Source organism: Papio anubis, chromosome 7 (genome assembly GCF_008728515.1).
Source record: "Papio anubis isolate 15944 chromosome 7, Panubis1.0, whole genome shotgun sequence".
NCBI classification, from domain to species: domain Eukaryota; kingdom Metazoa; phylum Chordata; class Mammalia; order Primates; family Cercopithecidae; genus Papio; species Papio anubis.
Window position 1 is genome coordinate 97,103,881 of NC_044982.1, and position 17,790 is coordinate 97,121,670.

Below are 17,790 nucleotides of genomic sequence, written 5' to 3' on the forward strand. Positions count from 1 at the left end.
AATGATGGACACTGGAATCTCTGGGTATTCAGAGTTCTTTCAGTAACAGTCCTACAAGAGAAGCTGGTCCACTTCTCTCACCTCACAGTGGACTCTGAGTGGCCCACTTCTAGGGTCTGTCACTGTAGACTACTGTAGACCTTCTATGTGTCACAACTGACCATGCCTGGACTGACCACATGGCCACTTCTGCAACCCACAGCAACCACCTAAGATGGGAGAGGTAGTTTCCCAGTGGAAAAAACAAGGTACTGGACAGACAAAAGCAAATATCCACAAGAGACTCTTCTGTGAGACATTTTAACACTTAAAAAGTTATCTAGCAATGAATAACTCACTTCCCACTAAGGAGGAAGACTATGAACCTCAAATCCCAGTGTTAACAATAGCAAAACACAATGCTCGACAGAAACCAAACCTTTCATGCCATCTGCTCTCACAGAATGCTTCTTGTAGGTGAAAAGGACAAAAAGAAAATGAAGCCAAGATTATTCTCTCTCAGAAAAGTAAACACTCCTTTAAACTGAAGAGCAACAATATGCATGTTATTAGAGGAAATGTCTCGAAATCATTTTTAAGAACAATACCTGTGCCGCAGTTGAAAAGCAAATAAGATCGGTGTGCCTTGTCTAGTTAGGTGCAGTAAGGAAGCCGGGGTGAAGAAGTAACTAGCAGTAGTCTTTGACATCCTTCTGGAAGGAAAATTCCCTCACGTGGACTTTCACCTTTCTTTAGGTCATCATGGGTCTCTCTGGTCCTGTTTCCTGCCTATCAAATACTTCAGTGCTATGTTCTAAAGTTTCTTCAAAGATGCTCTTGCACACACAGTAAATATCTGTAGGCCCCAGCCAGCCCCAAAAGGTTTGGTTTATGCATCCCAATACTCTCTCTGGGGAACCTTGAACTGTGTTTTTCTTCTTCTGGCCATGTTAAGCTTGGGAAAATGGTTTCATTTCTTTCCAATCCTGGGAATCCCCATCATTGTGAGGCAGTAAGCAAGGCGTCAGTAGGAGCAGGTCCACTCAGCAGTGGTGTTCCCCTCACCCCTGCCAGGTTGTCCTGTGTTTGTGCAAGATCCTCAATCCCCTTCCTCCAAATCCAATACCCCTAACATTCAGAACCACAGCAAAGAACACGTTTTGCTGGCTGTGACATTCACAATGTGTGACAGCTTTCCTTTCTTTTCTTTTTTCGTGTTTTATTTATTTGCAACTCAAAAGATGAATGCAATTTGAAATTCATGGTCTGGAGCAAAGAGCCCACCATGGCAAGCCACTGTGTGTGTTCCAGCTACCATGTGTTCGAAACATGCTAAACAATGTTGACTCACAAAGGGCTTGGAGAAGATTTCAATGAGTTGGCAACTCAATCCTCTTGAAAAATACCGATTTCCAGTCTCTGTTAACAATCAGAAGATCTGGAAACAGTAACTTTGCATTCCTACAGGGCAACAAATGGTGGAGGATGAGGCAAGGACCAGCTCCCCAGGCTCCACACTGTCTGCTTTTCTCATTTGTCAACTGAGCCCCTTCAGCACTTAAGATTGTGATCCCTGAGCAGACGTGGAAGGGGGCTGCAAACCAAGAATGCCAACACCCATAGCCAGCCCAGAGCCTGTCTGCAGGACACTCCCGGCCTCACTCATTTATCTTTTGGAAAAAGTCACCGCAAGGCCACGAGGCTGGCTTTTAGCTCACACTGAATCTATCTGAACTAACCTGAGCTTTTAAAGTTTTCAGCCAACGTGGACAAGGCTAAATAAAGCCACGAAGACATTCATCACCTAAATGCCCAACTAGCAAATTCCAGCATTTCTAGATTGACAAAATAAAATGCAATTATCTAAAATGATGTATATTGTTTATGACACAGGAAAAACTTTATAATATGCCAGCTGATAAAAAGCAGGTTTATTTATAGTATGGTTTTTAACTAAGCAAAACTATATACAAAGAAAAAAGGCTGGAATAAAATATACCTAACTACTGACAATAATTTGCTGTAGGTATCTGGATTATATATTATTTACATTTTCTTATTACATTTTTGTTTTTCTCAATGTTACTAAAACAAGAATATATTACTTAAAATAAAATTGAGCCAATATGCTTCCAAATTAAGAAGCAACATGCTAGAACCCAGAAAGCCAATCCATACATCACACTGGGGCAATGGCCATACTCTGTGGTGCCTCCAAATTAATACAAACTGGCTCTCCTCCTGCCTGGGGCAACGCTAGCACTTCATGCACTTTGAGATGAGCCACTGGAGGAGGTCTTCAGGAAAAGAAGAGCCCTGCTGGTTTAGGACTGAAGAGGTTGCTATTCTCAGCTCTATAAGATGGATCACATCTCAGGCTGAAAATCAGGTTCCAAGGGCTCTTGTCCAAAGATCTGCTCCTGTGTTTAAACAGGTCAGTCATGTATCCACCTGTGCCTTAATTTCTACATCTGGAAATGGAGATGCTATGACCATAAGGATGAACAGGGCAGCATTTACCAATCCCCACAGTGTACAGGATACCTGACATTCATGCAAAGCCTGGCCAGGTAGATCAGACCATTTTACTGAAAAGGCAAAAGTCTCAGGGCAACTGGAAACTCATCCAAAACCCAGGAGTTGTGGAGGGGCCAGAATTTGAATTTCAAGACTGTTAGGCTCCAGAGCCCACAGAGTCTTGTCCAAAGGTCACCCAGGCAGCAAGCACAACAGTGATGCCATGAACCACAGGGCATGAGTTATGAGTGGCTGTGAATGAATGAGAAACACCTATCAGCCCAGGCAATATGGAAGCACCAGATAAGAGCCACAGGCTGTTTCCTAGCAGGCTGCTAAAAACACACTGGAAATGGCATGTGACCAGCAGCTGGTGAGAGGGAATGGAATAACGCCAAAACAAATTGACCACTTTTAGAGTGCCATTTACTTTAGAAAAATAAATTAATGAAGGAAACTTCAATATCAATGAAGTTGCAAGAATATAATGAGCAATGCTTGCTCCCACGAGGGATGGCTTTTTAATTATTTTTTCAGATGAACTGCAGTCACAGTATATTTGATTCATACCCGATCCATGTTCTTTGGAGAATTAAAACACATTTTACCCAATGTCGAGTTAAAATAAAAACTCATCAGAGGCAAAATAACTCTTTGCTCCCAGGGATCTGAAAGGAAATTTGGTTCTCTCTGGTTGCTGGCCAGTATTCGGGGGGCCTTTGTACTAAACAAAAAATTGGCAGATGAAATCTGAGAATTACTCTCTTTGCATCATTAATGGAAACACTGAGGGGTGCACTGCGGTTCACGATAAGTGATTAAAAAAAAGAAAACATGACACATTTTTGTGTCTAATATGTGTGCCTCCTGAGTTGCAGCACTTGTCCTGTGTATTCAGGCAAACAGCAAAAGCTCCCTTCTCAAAGAACCCCTTTCCCCTGGCCAGCTCCCATTCTCTCCAGAACATCCATCCTCAGGAGACTCTGCCAGTCCCTGTCTCTGTGCCGCGTGTGTGTGTGTGTGTGTGTGTGTGCACGTGCGTGTGTGTGTCTGCCTAACATGCACAACTCAAAATTATCTGGTTTCATCTTGATCCCAATCTGCATTCTTAAAACTGCATCATCCACATTTGATACAATTGAACAGAACTATAGACAGACACACAAATGAGCACATATAAAAACTGGAGAAATCTTGGCCAGGCGCAGAGGCTCATGCCTATAATCCCAGCACTTTGGGAGGCCGAGGCAGGTGGAGCACTTGAGGTCAGTTCGAGACCAGCCTGGCCAACATGATGAAACCCTATCTTTACTAAAAATACAAAAAAAAGTAACCGGGTGTGGTGGCAGGCACCTATAATCTCAGCTGCTTGGGAGGCTGAGGCACGAGAATCACTTGAACCCAGGAGGCAGAGGCTGCAGTGAGCCAAGATGGCGCCACTGTGCTCCAGCCTGGGTGACAGAGTGAGACTTCATCTCTACAATGAAAAAAAAAAAATCTGGAGAAATCTGAATAAACTTCATGGATTATAGCAATGTTAATTTCCTGGTTTTGCTATTGTATGGCAGTTACCATTGACATCAACGGCAGGGGAAACAGGATGAAGGATACAGGGGACTTTCCTGTATTTTGCCACAACTTGTGATTCTATAATTTTTAAAAGCTATTAAAAAAAAAAAAACTACATCATCAATTCCTCAAGTACTTAGAGAAAAAAATGACAATACAGTTCCTTACAGAAAACTTTTGGCACAAGAGGCAGGAGTGCAGTCTTAGTTTGGTACTGATCTCTTTGGTGTCTGTTACAGGCTGAATAGTGAGTGTTCCTTCCCCCAAATTCATATATTGAAGCCCTAACCCCCAGAACATCAGCATGTGACTGACTATATTTGGAGACAAGTTCTTTAAAGAGGCAATTAAGGTTAAATGAACTAATATGGGTGGGTCTAAACCAATCTTACTGGTGACCTTGTAAGAGGAGTAAATTGGATACACAGAGAGACACCAGGGATGTGTATGCAGAAGAAAGACCACGTGAGGACACAGAGAAAAGGCAACCATCTGAAATTCAAGGAGAGAGACTGCAGAGGATGCCAACCCTGTGGCACCTTAATCTTAAGACTTCCAGCCTCTAAAACTATAAGAAAATATACTTCTGTCATTTAAGCCACCCAGTCTGTGGTATTTGCTGAGGGCAGCCCTAGCAAACTAATACAATGCCATATCCCACATCCCCCATTCATCTGGTTTTGTCCTCTGGTAATGAGCTCCTCAGCCCTTGGCATCCCTCTTAAGAAGGAAGTATGGTAGGAAACCCCATCAAGCATAGAGCAAAGGTCTTAGCCTAGAAGAGCCAAGCTTTAGATACCCTCCGCCTACCCATGAAAGGTTAGTGCTCAACTATTTGGGAAGCCATCAAAATATGGAAGAGGGATAGGGATTTTTCATGGTAGATCCAGAGGGCATAACCAGAACACAGGGTATGGGAAGTTGTAAGGTGGCCTATTTCTAACACAACATTTAAAAAAACCTCCTAGCAGCTACTGCAGTTCAGAAACAGAATGAATGGCATGTGAAGGTATGGCGCCCACATTACTGGAAAGAGCTGAGCAAAAGATGGAACAGATCAGCTGCTCCTGCCCCAGATGTCTAAGGTCTGATTTGCAGCCATCTCAGCTCAAAGCACTATGAAACAGGGGCACAAGCTCTTTCCAGAACCCAGACATGAACCTTAGCTAAGACCACCTTCCTCTCTCTCCATCCTACTTCTAACTCTCCATTCTGGCTCTGACACTCATTCTCCATTTCAGTAGCACCTCTCTCCCTGGACTCCAGACACACTGCTGTCTTCCCACCTTCCTGGCTCCTGCTGCAATTTTTATGCTCAGGAGGCTTCGGGCTGTCTCATGGAATGCCCTGGCTTGCACCTGACTCCTAGGACCAGGCACCACCCTTGAGCTCCCATCCCAGCCTTGTGAGCAGATCCCAGACATACCTGAAATAAGCGTCACTTTTAGATGCACAGCCCAGCCCTATCCAGGTAAATGAGTTTGGGTAAGTTACTCAACCTCTCGGAATCACACTTTACCTATCTGCTTTGTTTAAAACAGCAAAAATTTTAAAAATCCATGTCCAACTATAGAAAGTATTAAATATTATCATATATATTCAGAAGGGAATATTATATATGCAGCAATAATGTCATAGAATATTTAGTAACAAGGAAATTCTCATGAAATATTAAGAGAAATGAAATTACAAAACATCATTTATCATGAAAATATTTTCATAGAAAAGCATACTAATGCAGAAAAGAGAATGGAATTATATACACCATAAAGCTACAAGTAAATATTCTCTAATTATTCTTTTTCTACATATTCAAAATTGTAAACAGTGAACATGTAATGCTTTTTAACTAGGAATAAAGTTATTTAGAAATCTTTACTACTCCCATTTCACCTTTTCCTCCTTGGAAAAAAAAGGGGGGGCAACCTAATGAAAGAGCACAGTAAGTCCATTACATCATCCTACTTACACTTTCATAAAAAGCAAATACGACTTGTGTTTTGAACTTAGAGAAACAGAAGGACAGCTAAGAAAACTGGGTTAATGGAAGGTCACAACATGGAGCTACAGGCATGACTAGACTCCCAAAGAATGGATTCTCGGACCTCAGTAGGGGCCCCGTGGTCTCCACTGCCACCGTGCCCATGCAGTCACTCTAAGAACAAAGAGTGCCACGTGCCACCCACGGGTAACTATCTGGCTGCACTGTGAGGCTGGGTGCCACATGATGCTGCAGTGAAAGCCTGCCAGCAGAGCTGAGTCCCCATTCATCCAGTTTTGTCCCCTGGTAATGAGTTCCCTTGGCTCCCTCCCACAATGGAAAGGACTGGCTGAAGAATGGTGCCAGCCAGAGGAGCCCCTTGTGAATAGCCCATCCAGGAATCCAGGAGTCTGGCAGCGGCTCAGCCACAAGAGGTCAAAGCAAGTAAGTCATTTCACTGGAAAATATCAGCTTAATTCAGGATGGAATGCTTCACTTTGCCCTGGGTTATAGTGGAAGCTATGACACAGCCACCAATGTACAAACAGCACCCATCTAGTGACCCACGATGTGGGCAACCCAGGGGCAGGTATCATCACCACTGACCTGCAGCCTGAGCTGTGCATGTTGATCATTCTCTTCCCTGCTGACACCCACAGGGAAGGCTCAGCTCAAGAACAAGCTGGTGTTTTACACATGCCATATTTAGAATCCTTTCAGTCTCCACTATGGTATCACAATTTAGGCATATGATCAGACAGCTGGTTGTGGGCCCCTCTCTAGACCAGCTCTGCAGGAGCTGGAACCAGGGGTACACATGTTATTCCTCCCCGATGGATATACATTTACACCTAGGGTCCCAGCATCAGTCCCTTGAGACTTTCCTCCTCTTCAGGGAGTTAAGAGACCAGAATTTTATATCAATCCTGTTCAGTGGGCTACCCCAAATACTCTGAAGTAAAGTTAAGTGGCTTCAGGAACTAGTGCCATATTAGAGGAGATAAACTTTGAAATATTCTCACTACCACGAACACTTTTTTTATAGTTCGTACAATAAATAAATGAACCAGTTATGCTCTGCATATGCTATGATCTTAAATTATACCTGGAGATAAACCACGTATGGAATAAAAGGCCACCTATTGAGGTCAATCTGTGCAAAAGATTTCTCCTCTCCTGATCCCTATAAACACAAACCCATGAAACCAGTGCAGAGAGACACAGAACTATCATCTCCACGGCATGGGCTACGATGTTTTGGAACCTGGCCATATGTAACAGAGCCACCAAGATGTTCATACGTCATGCAAAGAGACACTCCCCCAATGTAGACTTATCATAGAGGAATGGGGTGACCAAATAGAAATTTGGCTGAATAGTTCTTCCTACCAAAGACTCAATGCAAATCCCATAGACAAGGCCTCAGAATTCAAGAAGACCTCCTGCCTCAAATGATCAGCCCTACAGTCCATGCATCCACCTCCCACACCCCTATGTCCCAAACCAAAGTGCTTCCTCACCATAAAGCTTTTGGCACATTCAAACCAACCCTCACCCAGTGTGGGGAAATAGCACAACTTAACTCATCAGGAGACACTTCCAGAAGAGGGTTCAGCGACTATGGCTGGAAGCCCTAGGCAAAAGTGATACAGCACTGTTGGGACTTCAGGGGTGACTCTGGGGAGAAATTTTTCTAGTTGATTCTAAGAGCAGAAACAACAACTCAGGTTTTCACTCCCCATTTCATTCCCTGTGCTCTGATGGATCTACTTCCTGTTATTCCTACCAGAAACCTACTCTCCCAGAGTCCTAGGGTGACATCAGTCAAGTCAGAGGGTGGACCTCAGGAGACTTTTGTGGCTACATGCTGTAGTCCATGATCTGGTGTGCAAAAAACTCACATGGAGCAGCTTTCACTCAAGCCTTAAGGCAATGAAAGAAAAACGATTACCTTAGTTCCCTTCCTCCACCATACCCACTCTCAGGTAATAATGGAAACCCCTAACCATCTCTGACCTGAGCCGTTTTCTCTTCCACTTTGTTCCATAGGTAGGCGGTGGCTAGGCACACTGGTGCTCCATCCTCTGAATGGAGACGCACATTCCTTCCACCTTTCCTGCCCAGAGCCTGTTCACAGCCAGTCAGAACATCTGTGTGCAACATACGTGTTCAGTAAATGCATCTACTCCAAAGCTGGGTCAGAAAGACACAGAAAAATCCGCATTCCGGTGTGTCCTGCTTCCAAACCGTCCTATCTCAGCAAGCTTGAAGCTTGGCAGTTAGGAACCTTTATGTCAAATCCAGTTCAAAATTCTATTTTCACTTAAACCTCCATAATATAATTAACTTTCTACCTCAAGGCACATTGCTTTTGGGAGGCAAAAAGCTTCCCTGGGTAGAGGTAATTTTTTCAAAGCTTAGCACTCAGTGACTGGGGATGTGTCAGAAAAATCCAGCAGCTGACAGGAGACAAAATTATACTTTGTAAACAAGGGATAGAGATGCTGGGCTGGCCAGCTCTCACCTCACACGCAGCCATCCAACAGAACCCACCACAGAGACTGAAAACACCGCGCGCCACATAATAAATAACTTGCCACTCAGATGATTCTTAACCCCCACCCACAAGTGGTTTCCATCCTTCCAGTATAAAACATCGGAAACTGACAGTGAAAAATAACTTTTCAAAACACAAATACCTTATTTCTCTCTAAATACCCAATTCCCATGCATACTTCCGTTATTGAAAAAATTACTGGAAGTCACCAACTTTGAATGATGCCAAATGCTGGGAAAGCCATCACCTCTCCTTTTGAGCTGCAATAGGACAATCACCAGGACATCATTTTGATTCTTCAAAGCTGCAGTTTCCAATGTGTAGACCCCAAGTATACATTGGTGGCTAACATCAGAAGGCCCAAAGTCCACATACACACCCAAAAAGAAGAGAGAAACATACAACTCCTCCCGGTCATGTTTTCCCACTGAAGCGGTTAGTGGTCTAGTCCCTTGGAGCTCAAATTCGGCTGCTCATGAGAATCACCTGGGAACTTTTAAAACCGTCTCAATGCCCAGGTTGCAACCCCAGGCATAAGTATTTTTCAAGAACACTGGGTGTGCAGCCAAGTCTGAGAACCAGTACAACGGCAAAATCAAAGTCCACCAGGCCACCCTTTTATCCACCGTCAACACACCCCGGTCTCTTGCTGACACGGCTGGGGCAGCTCCTACCTATATAGAGCGAGGAGTCCTTCCTCCGCACGTGGTCGTCGATGTAGGAGACGCCCAGGGGCTGCACTGGGGTAGCACCGATGCCCAGGAGCACCTGGGCCCCAATGAGCAGCAAGTACATCATGTTGGTAGCCGTCCGGTTGCGGCAGATGAGGTCGGGGTCGGGCCCCTCGTCGCTGCCCGAGCCATTGGCAGCGCAGACGTCGCGGCCCTCGGCACCCCAGCGGATCTCGCCCGCCTCGTACTTGTACTGGTGGGTTAGGAACTCTGGCAGCGCCGACAGCAGCGCGCCCAGCGCCATGACGATGCCACCGCAGCCGATTAGGCGCGGCCGATGCCCGCGCGCCCCGAAGTAGCTCACGAAGAGGATGAGCGCCAGGTTCCCGATCTCGAAGCTGCTGGCGATCACACCCACGTCAGCGCTCTGCAGGTTGAACCTACGCTCCAGGGTGGTCAGGACGCTCACCTGAAGGGGGCAAGAAGAAATGTCAGAGCCAATCCAAGGAGATGCCCAGGAGGCCTCTCCTTCCCACCTGACAGTGCGCTCTGTCCTTCCCCCTGGGACCCTCCCACCTGGCCTCCTGTGCCAGGTGCAAAAAGGCAGCTGTGTAAATGCCTTTTAACCTGACGAATCAGAAAGACGTTTATTTAGTATCATAACCCTAATTCAACGGTTAACGAATTCACTTTCCCAGTAGCAAAAATGTTTTTTTCTGGCACCTGTTTCCATCCTGAAAGCTTCTTCCCTCTTCCGGAAACACTGCTTTCCCCACCCCCACAAACCTCCACCACAGACCGCCCATGAAGTCCTATAAAAGTCCTGAAGTCCGCAGTTTGTACACAATCCCAAATATATACTAGGGATAAAGTCCATGCCAGGAAGACAGAGGAACCAGGGGATTTTCCGCAGGAGGCTAGCAAAGCCTGTTCCCCATCTCAAAATAAAAACAAACTTAACAAAACCTAAGTGGCAAAATGGACAAGCTAAATCAGCCCAGTGGGGTATTCATTTGCTCTTTGCTTCCTTCTGGAAATTTCCAAACAGTGTACATTTCCCTAGAGGCCATCAGGTAAATACACCCCTGACTGTTCTAAGCACTATGACTCTGCCAACTGCCCTCCAACTGATTATGATTTCCCCGTTTTTTGTATTCTTGTCTGCCCTACATTTGTTAAACAAATATATACCGAACATCTGCTGCTTGCCAGGCAATGCCCTAGACACAAGAGAAAAGTGATGGAGAGAGGACACCTGGCCTGAAGGAGCCATCTAGCAAGAAGGTAAACATGTACCTAATAATAACACAAAGGGACTGGAGATGAGATGTGTGATGCAAACCTCACACTAAGGGGGCCACGATGAGATGCACTCTTATAGGGCTTCTTGAAGTGTAAGAAAATGAGATGGCTACTCTCTCCTGCTGTGTGCAAATTCCATGCAGGGTGCTATGAGCAAGACAAGAGTCCTTGTCATGGGAGATCTAACAGCTGAATGATGTCCTCGCTGAGCAGGGAAGAACACTTCAGGCAAAAGGAACAGCATGAGCCAAAGATGGGTGGCATGATTTCATCATGGAAGAGAAAATAGTTGGGGCCGGGAGCAGTGGCTCACACCCGTAATCCCAACACTTTGGGAGGCCAAGGTGGGCAGGTCACCTGAGGCCAGGAGTTCGAGACCGGCCTAGCCAACATGGCAAAACTCCTTCTCTACTAAAAATACACAATTTAGCAAGGCGTGGTGGTGCATACCTACAATCCCAGCTACTCAGGAGGCTGAGGCAGGAAAATCACTTGAACCCGGGAGGTTGCAGTGAGCTGAGATCGCGCCACTGCACTCCAGTTTGCGCAACAGAGCGAGACCTTGCTTAAAAAAAAAAAAGAAAGGAAGGAAGGAAGAAAATAGCTGGAAAGGTGGGGTGAAGACAGACTGTAAGGAGCCACAAATGCCACAGGGGTGAATTTAGACAATCCGGAGCAATTAAGTAGATAGAATGCAGATGGTGGAGGGAGGAAAACCTGGTTTGAATCCCTGTTGTTATTTCCTTAGCTCTGTGTCCTCAGTCATGTTATTCAAACTCTCCCAGCCTGGATTCTATGAAACAGGAATCATAGTATCTACTCAGCAGGAGGGATGTGAAGATTAGAAATAATGGATGAAAAGTCTGTTAGCAAAGAGCAGCCTCTCCCTTCCTACATGACAGGAATGCATGGAGAGACGCAGCAAAACAGAGGCTCTGGGGCCAGACCACCTGGGTCCATTCCGACTCTGGCTGACCTTGGCCAAGTTACTTTGCGCGTTAGTTTCCCCATCTATAAAAGGGCGACAAGAGTGCTACCTCACCAAGCTGGTGTCAGGAGTCAACAACACATACATGTTAATGCTAGGGAAGGGTCAGTTATAACCATTATCATTATCATCATTTATCTGTGAGCACTGGAGAACAGCAAAGGTTTAATAGTGTGAGGGTCACACCAGGTGTGGTGAATGGAGGATGGAAGAATGCCAGCAGAGAAGACACCTGGGCCATATTGAGAGCGGGGAGAAGAAAAGGCCACATCAACACAGTGGCAATGGAAATGAACAGGAAAAGATGGAAGGAGCATTTTAGGGCAGAGTTCTATTTCAGGGAGAATGAGCTGGATCTGCTCACCAACTGGGTGTGTCTGCTAAGGAAAGGTCAAAAAGGAGAGTCATATGGATCTAACCTTCCTCCAAATCTACAAATATGGACACTGTTGTAAACATCCAAGCATATACAACCTCTCTGCAGTGTCCAGATACATGTTATCTATGCACAAACATACGCCTGTGCTAATTAGCATGCCTCTATTCAATTTCCCTTTACTAAAAAAAAAAAAAGCTATAGCCAGGTGATTCCTCTTAGCCTCATTTTCAAACCCACATATTTAAACAAACTCCTTGAGCCTAGTGGTTCTCAATCCTACCTGCAGATTGGAGGCACTTGGGGAGCACTAAAAATTTCAGAGGCCTGGTCCCACCCAGGAGGTTCTGACCAAACTGGTCTGGGGAGCGGCCTGGGGGCCCTCGGATGCTTTCAAAGCTCCCAGGTGATTCTAATGGCAGTGAGCAGCAGAGGGCTAAGGCCATGACACTCATTACTGGGGGTCTCTCAGCCCTAGCCTTGGGCAAGCTCTGCAGAGCAGGGTTATGACGTTTATGATACCCTCTATCTCTGGCATTCTGATTCCAACTCCTATTTCCATTGTGCTTTCTAGCCAAGTCAAGGCCAACTTGCAAATCACTCAGCCCTAGTTATGTGATTAGATTGTCACTTTTAAAACACCAGGTATTTGCTGCTGTTGAGAAACGAAGTTTAGCTAGTCCTGGCCTCATTCAAATGGCTTTCAAATACTCCCAAAGAAGTTCTAAAGGGTCTGGGCAAGTAAAAACAAATTCATTTATTTCCTTTGCAACACAAACATACATACAAACATGATGGAATAAATGATCTACCAGAGGTTTATAATAGGTGACACAATGTGGGAACAAAAAGGAAGGCAGCCTAAAGACCTGGGAGGTAGGGGGCTTTGGGGAGGCTCACCCAGGCCTTTGTGTGAGTCTTGAGAGAGATCCAAAGGGAGCTGAATGCAGAAGTGGAAAAGAACATGTCTGGGTGGGGTCCCCTAGAGAGTCACCCCTGGAGAGGCAGCTGAAGCAGTCTGGTAGGTCTTCAGCTTTAGGACCCCACCATGAGGCTGGAGGGTAACAAAGTGGGAGGAAGGGTTACAACAGAAGCCCTATCTCATTTTTGCCATGATGCCTCATGACATACACACAAGACAACAAATCTGAAACATGACAACTGCTCCATTTCAGCAGGTGTGCCGTGTCATAAAATATCATGCAGGTGTGCACATTGATGATGACAGATAAGGGTGATGGGGACAGAGACAGCTGTGGGCAAAACAAAAAATAATCAGTTCTTTTAGAGACAGATAATGCCCATGCCTGCAGCTCTTGTCCTGGCTCCCACCTGCTCTTTGCAGAGCAACTCACAGGGGTGACAGGAAGTAGTAAGGCCTTTCCCTCCTTGACCTGTGGCCTCCTGCTGGACTGCGACGCCAGTCTGGGTCAACAGTTAAGTCATGCAAAGATTCTGAAATGATGCTTTGTGGATCAATTAGATCAGAGGCTAATGTTTTCTCTCATTTAAAACACAATTTTGAGAAGACAGAATAATTAAGTATGCATGAGGCCATAAAACCCACTTGTGGCTTTTATGTGGCAGTGAACAATCTAGCCTGAGGAAGAGCATGTGGAAGGGAATGACTGTTTTTACTTAATGGATAACAGGACTAATAGAGAAGGTCTTGATAATTAGAGAAGGAGCCACAACTGCAAGAGGAAAAGGAAAGAGGAAGCGCCCTTATCCTGAACCAAGTGTATATGAGGTTATTATGTAAAGAATGCAGTATGTATCAGGCTTCTACAATGATTATTCAAAAAAAAAAAATATCAGCTTGCATTTCAGAATGTCCCGGAACACTTGTTAAAAATATAGATGTCCCAGTCAGGCGCGGTGGCTCACGCCTGTAATTCCAGCACTTTGGGAGGACGAGGCAGGCGGATCACAAGGTCAAGAGATCGAGACCATCCTGGCCAACATGGTGAAACCTCATCTCTACTAAAAATACAAAAATTAGCTGGACATGGTGGCACATGCCTGTAGTCCCAGCTCCTCTGAAGGGTGAGGCAGGAGAACTGCTTGAACCTGGGAGGTAGAGGTTGCAGTGAGCCGAGATTGCACGACTGCACTCCAGCCTGGGTGACAAAGCAAGACTCCGTCTCAAAAAATATATCTATATATCTATATAGATGTAGATATGTATATGTATATAGATATAGATATGTGTCTGATACCCAGCTGGAGATGAGGACCACTGACCATGTCAGGCACCAGGCACATACTCACCATCATTCTAGAACCAAGGTTCTCAACCTTCACTGGCAGTAAAATTACCCCCAGAGGGGATGAGACTGCTGAACCCCAAGCCCAGAGTCTCTGGAGTGGGGTCTAGACTATGCATTTCTAACAAGCCACCTGGTGACACTGATGCTGCTAATCAGAAGACCCACTTTGAGTACCTCTGCTTTACTCCCTCTTCTCAACAAGCCTTCCCCCATTCAAAAGATTAAAGAGTTTAAGTTACCTACAAATAGAAATTATCACCTCCTCATTTCCAGTTCATACAGACACTATCTCCTCATGTGGGAAATGTTGGGATGCATTTCTGGGAGCCTCACCTTCTGGAAAGTGCTGAAGTCACACTAAGGCCAACTGCAACTATGAGCACTTAGCCCAAAAGGGAGAGCTTCAGTCTATGTTGCCATAGGACAGGACACATTCAGAGACCACGGCCAAGTACTCATGAGCCCATCCTCACCTTCAAAAATTGCCAACCAGGGGCAAGGCTATCAGGCATTCACTTAACAAATAAACACTTATTCTTAGGGGCAGGCAGCAGCAACTCAGGGGCTCTCCCAGAGGTGTGTACATCTTCTCACTCTGGCCTGGGTGGCGGGGGCCTTGACCTGAACTGGCATCACCTGAGCTTTTGAAAAACACCTGTGTTTTTCCTCCCACCTGCAAGACTGGGCATCTGTATTTTCAGAGTTCCCCGGGTGACTCTAACATGCATGCAGGTAGAGGTGTGTGCATGTGTATCAGGTGGCAGTGAGGCTGTGCATGCATGGATGTTTACACCAGAGCAGCCTGGTCCTATCAGTATAAGTCTGGAGCAGGAGAGCAACAGTTCCCAGCTGGCTTTGACAGCATTTGGTCAAGTCAATCTTCCTGGGCCTGTTTCCACACCTGTGTGGTGGAGAGAACATACTTGCTTCTGCGGACATTAATGAGGTCATACATCAGAGCAGCTGGCACACAGTAGGTGCACACTAAAAAGCTAGCCACATCACTGGTATGCATGCTCTGTGACTTCACTTCAAATTCGGTCCCACACAGCCAAGTGTCTGCTCTGTGGGAGATGCAAAAAACATAACCATGATGAAGAAAGCATGCTGCCCTGTAGGAGTTTACAGTCTGGGGACAGCAGAAAGAAACAACCTAACAATGGCACAGCCTGCAACAGGGTAACAGAGTGGCAGAGGTTTGAGGGAGCGAGAACATTCATTTGGCTGTGTGTGGAGGAATATATACCTGGGATTTAACAAGGATCAACTAGATTTTAATAGCTGTGGGAGGGGAGAGGCTGCCACAACATTCCAAGAGCAAAGATCAGTGGCGTCAAGGAGGCTGGCAGAGGGAGAGTTTAGACCACCCCTGGGGAAGGGTAGGAATATGGAGTGGCTTCAGAGAACTGTGAGTAGTAGTCTGACATAAAAACAGCCTTGAAGGCCAGACTGAGGCTTTGATTTAGAGGTCAATGGGGAGCCAAGGGAGGATCTTGAGCAGGAGCCGCTCTTCTGCAATATTAACCTGGCACTGCTGTGCAGGTATCAGGGAGTGAGGAGAGACTGCCGAGGCAGCTGTTTCCACAGTGCTGGGGAGAGAGGAGGCTTCAGCAATCTAATGCTGGTGTAACAGCAAAGAAAGGCCCCTGTGGCAGAGCTACCTTAGAGTTCCAGCTCAGCAGAGGAGGTAGCTGATTGGAGGCAAGGAACAAACAAGGTGGAGCCAAAAGGTCCCGGCAAGAGTCTCACCTGGCTCAGTCTGGAGCCCTTGCGAAGGCTGAGAGAGCAGGATGCTCTGTGAGACCGGGAAGAGCTCCTGAGTGCAGTGTGGAGAGCCTGCATTTTAAAGCCCTTCTGCGGCAGACGTGACAGAACTGAGTGGGCTCTTCCTGGAGAGCTTCGGGGAAGCTGTACCCTCAGACTGCATGCTCAGCAGCAGGGCCCATGTCAAGGAGCAGATGCTAAAAACAGTGCAGGAGAGGTCAACCTTGCTGTGGTCCTGCAAAAACCTGTGGTTTTTCCCAACAGGGGTTCCTGAACAGGGTTTGGCATACTTTCTCTGCAAAAAGCCAGTCAGTAGATATTTAGGCCATATGGTCACCATAGCAACTACTCGACTCTACCACCATAACACAAAAGCAGCATGCATGGACAATATATAAACAAATGGAAATGGCTGTGTTTCAATAAAACTTTATTTACAAAAACAGGCAGCAGGCCAAATTTGGTCCACAGGCCGTATGTAGAATGCCAAGCCCTGATCTCCATAAATCTAGCTTGGGAAATCACACTATTCCTATGTCTGGCAGTACAAACACTGGCCATTGGTAAGTATATGAAGCACTCCTATTGCTGTAACAGAAAAGTCATTCTAGGCACAATTTTAATGCAAGTTTTTTTGTGTTTTTGTTTGTTTCTTTGCTTTGTTTTGTTTTGTTTTATTTTGTTTTGAGACAGAGTCTCACTCTGTCGCCCAGGCTGGAGTGCAGTGGCGCAACCTTGGCTCAATGAAATCTCCGTCTCCCAGATTCAAGCAATTCTCCTGCCTCAGCCTCCTGAGTAGCTGGGATTACAGGCACCCGCCACCACGCCGGCTAATTTTTCTATTTTTAGTAGAGATGGGGTTTCACCATTTTGGCCAGGCTGGTCTTGAACTCCTGACCTCTGGTGATCCGCCCACCTCGGCCTCCCAAAGTGTTGGGATTACAGGTGTGAGCCACCACACCCAGCCAAGTTTTTTTTTTTTTAATTTCATTAAAGTAATTTGCAAGATAACTTCAGTATCTTGTCTGATGTGCCAAGGACATGTCTTCCTGTAGTAAAGCGGGAGAAAGAGACTTAATCACCTAAGCCCAGAAGTCATTTCCCCACAATAAAGCAGCAGCAGCAATAGTGTGAGGTTTTGTTTCTCATCTAGACAGCAGCTCCTTGGAGTGAGTCATTTACAGTTCTAGGGAAATGGCACACAAAATGCATTCACTTGTGAATTCCAGGATCCTAGATCTGCAGAACCAAGTAACAGAAGACGACACAGGATCAGCCTCTTGTCACGGCTATGGTGGCAAAGAGAACACCCACCTCATGTGTCGACTGGGGAAAAGAGACATTTAGTCAATGATGTTTTACTTCTGGTGGAATGATTTAGCCTGGATCATGTTTACATATAAATGGGGACCATTTTAAAACCATTTGTCTTTAAAAAAAGCAGACTAAGAATCATATGGAGAATCTCATAGACACAGACTGTAAACTCCAGTCTACACCAAAAGCATCATCATTTTAGGGGGCAAGTTGTGGGGGTAGGGGTTACAGTGGAAAATGTGTGAGATTTTGAGTTTCATATTAACGGGGTAATATGAGACAAAAGGCACTTAACACCCCTGCAACTCTCCTTTCCCATCTATAACATGGAGATAACAATTACCCCCTTATAGTTTTGTCACAGGGTTCAAATGAGGGAGAGAAAGGCTCTGCACACCTGCACATCACAGTTATGCCTGGGGTCGTGCATGGTAATTTTCCTCGTCCTTGCAGCAGGATCCTGAAAGCTGCTGGCTCTCTCTCTGGGCCTCTGTACTGC

The 17,790-nt window shown here is 45.7% G+C and overlaps 1 protein-coding gene across 7 annotated transcripts in view; it reads right to left on the bottom strand.

Moving 5' to 3' along the window:
- SLCO3A1 (solute carrier organic anion transporter family member 3A1) overlaps window positions 1–17,790 on the bottom strand; it is a 350,365-nt gene that overhangs the window by 276,892 nt on the left and 55,683 nt on the right. For all 7 annotated transcript variants that reach the window (XR_002523199.2, XR_001904587.2, XR_004185004.1 and 4 more), the window contains exon 2: window positions 9,278–9,743. Coding sequence is in view for 4 of the 7 variants with exons in the window: in XM_017960938.2 (XP_017816427.1) it covers window positions 9,278–9,743 (466 nt within the window). In the remaining 3 variants the exon portion in view is untranslated. The remainder of the gene's footprint in view (window positions 1–9,277; window positions 9,744–17,790) is intronic.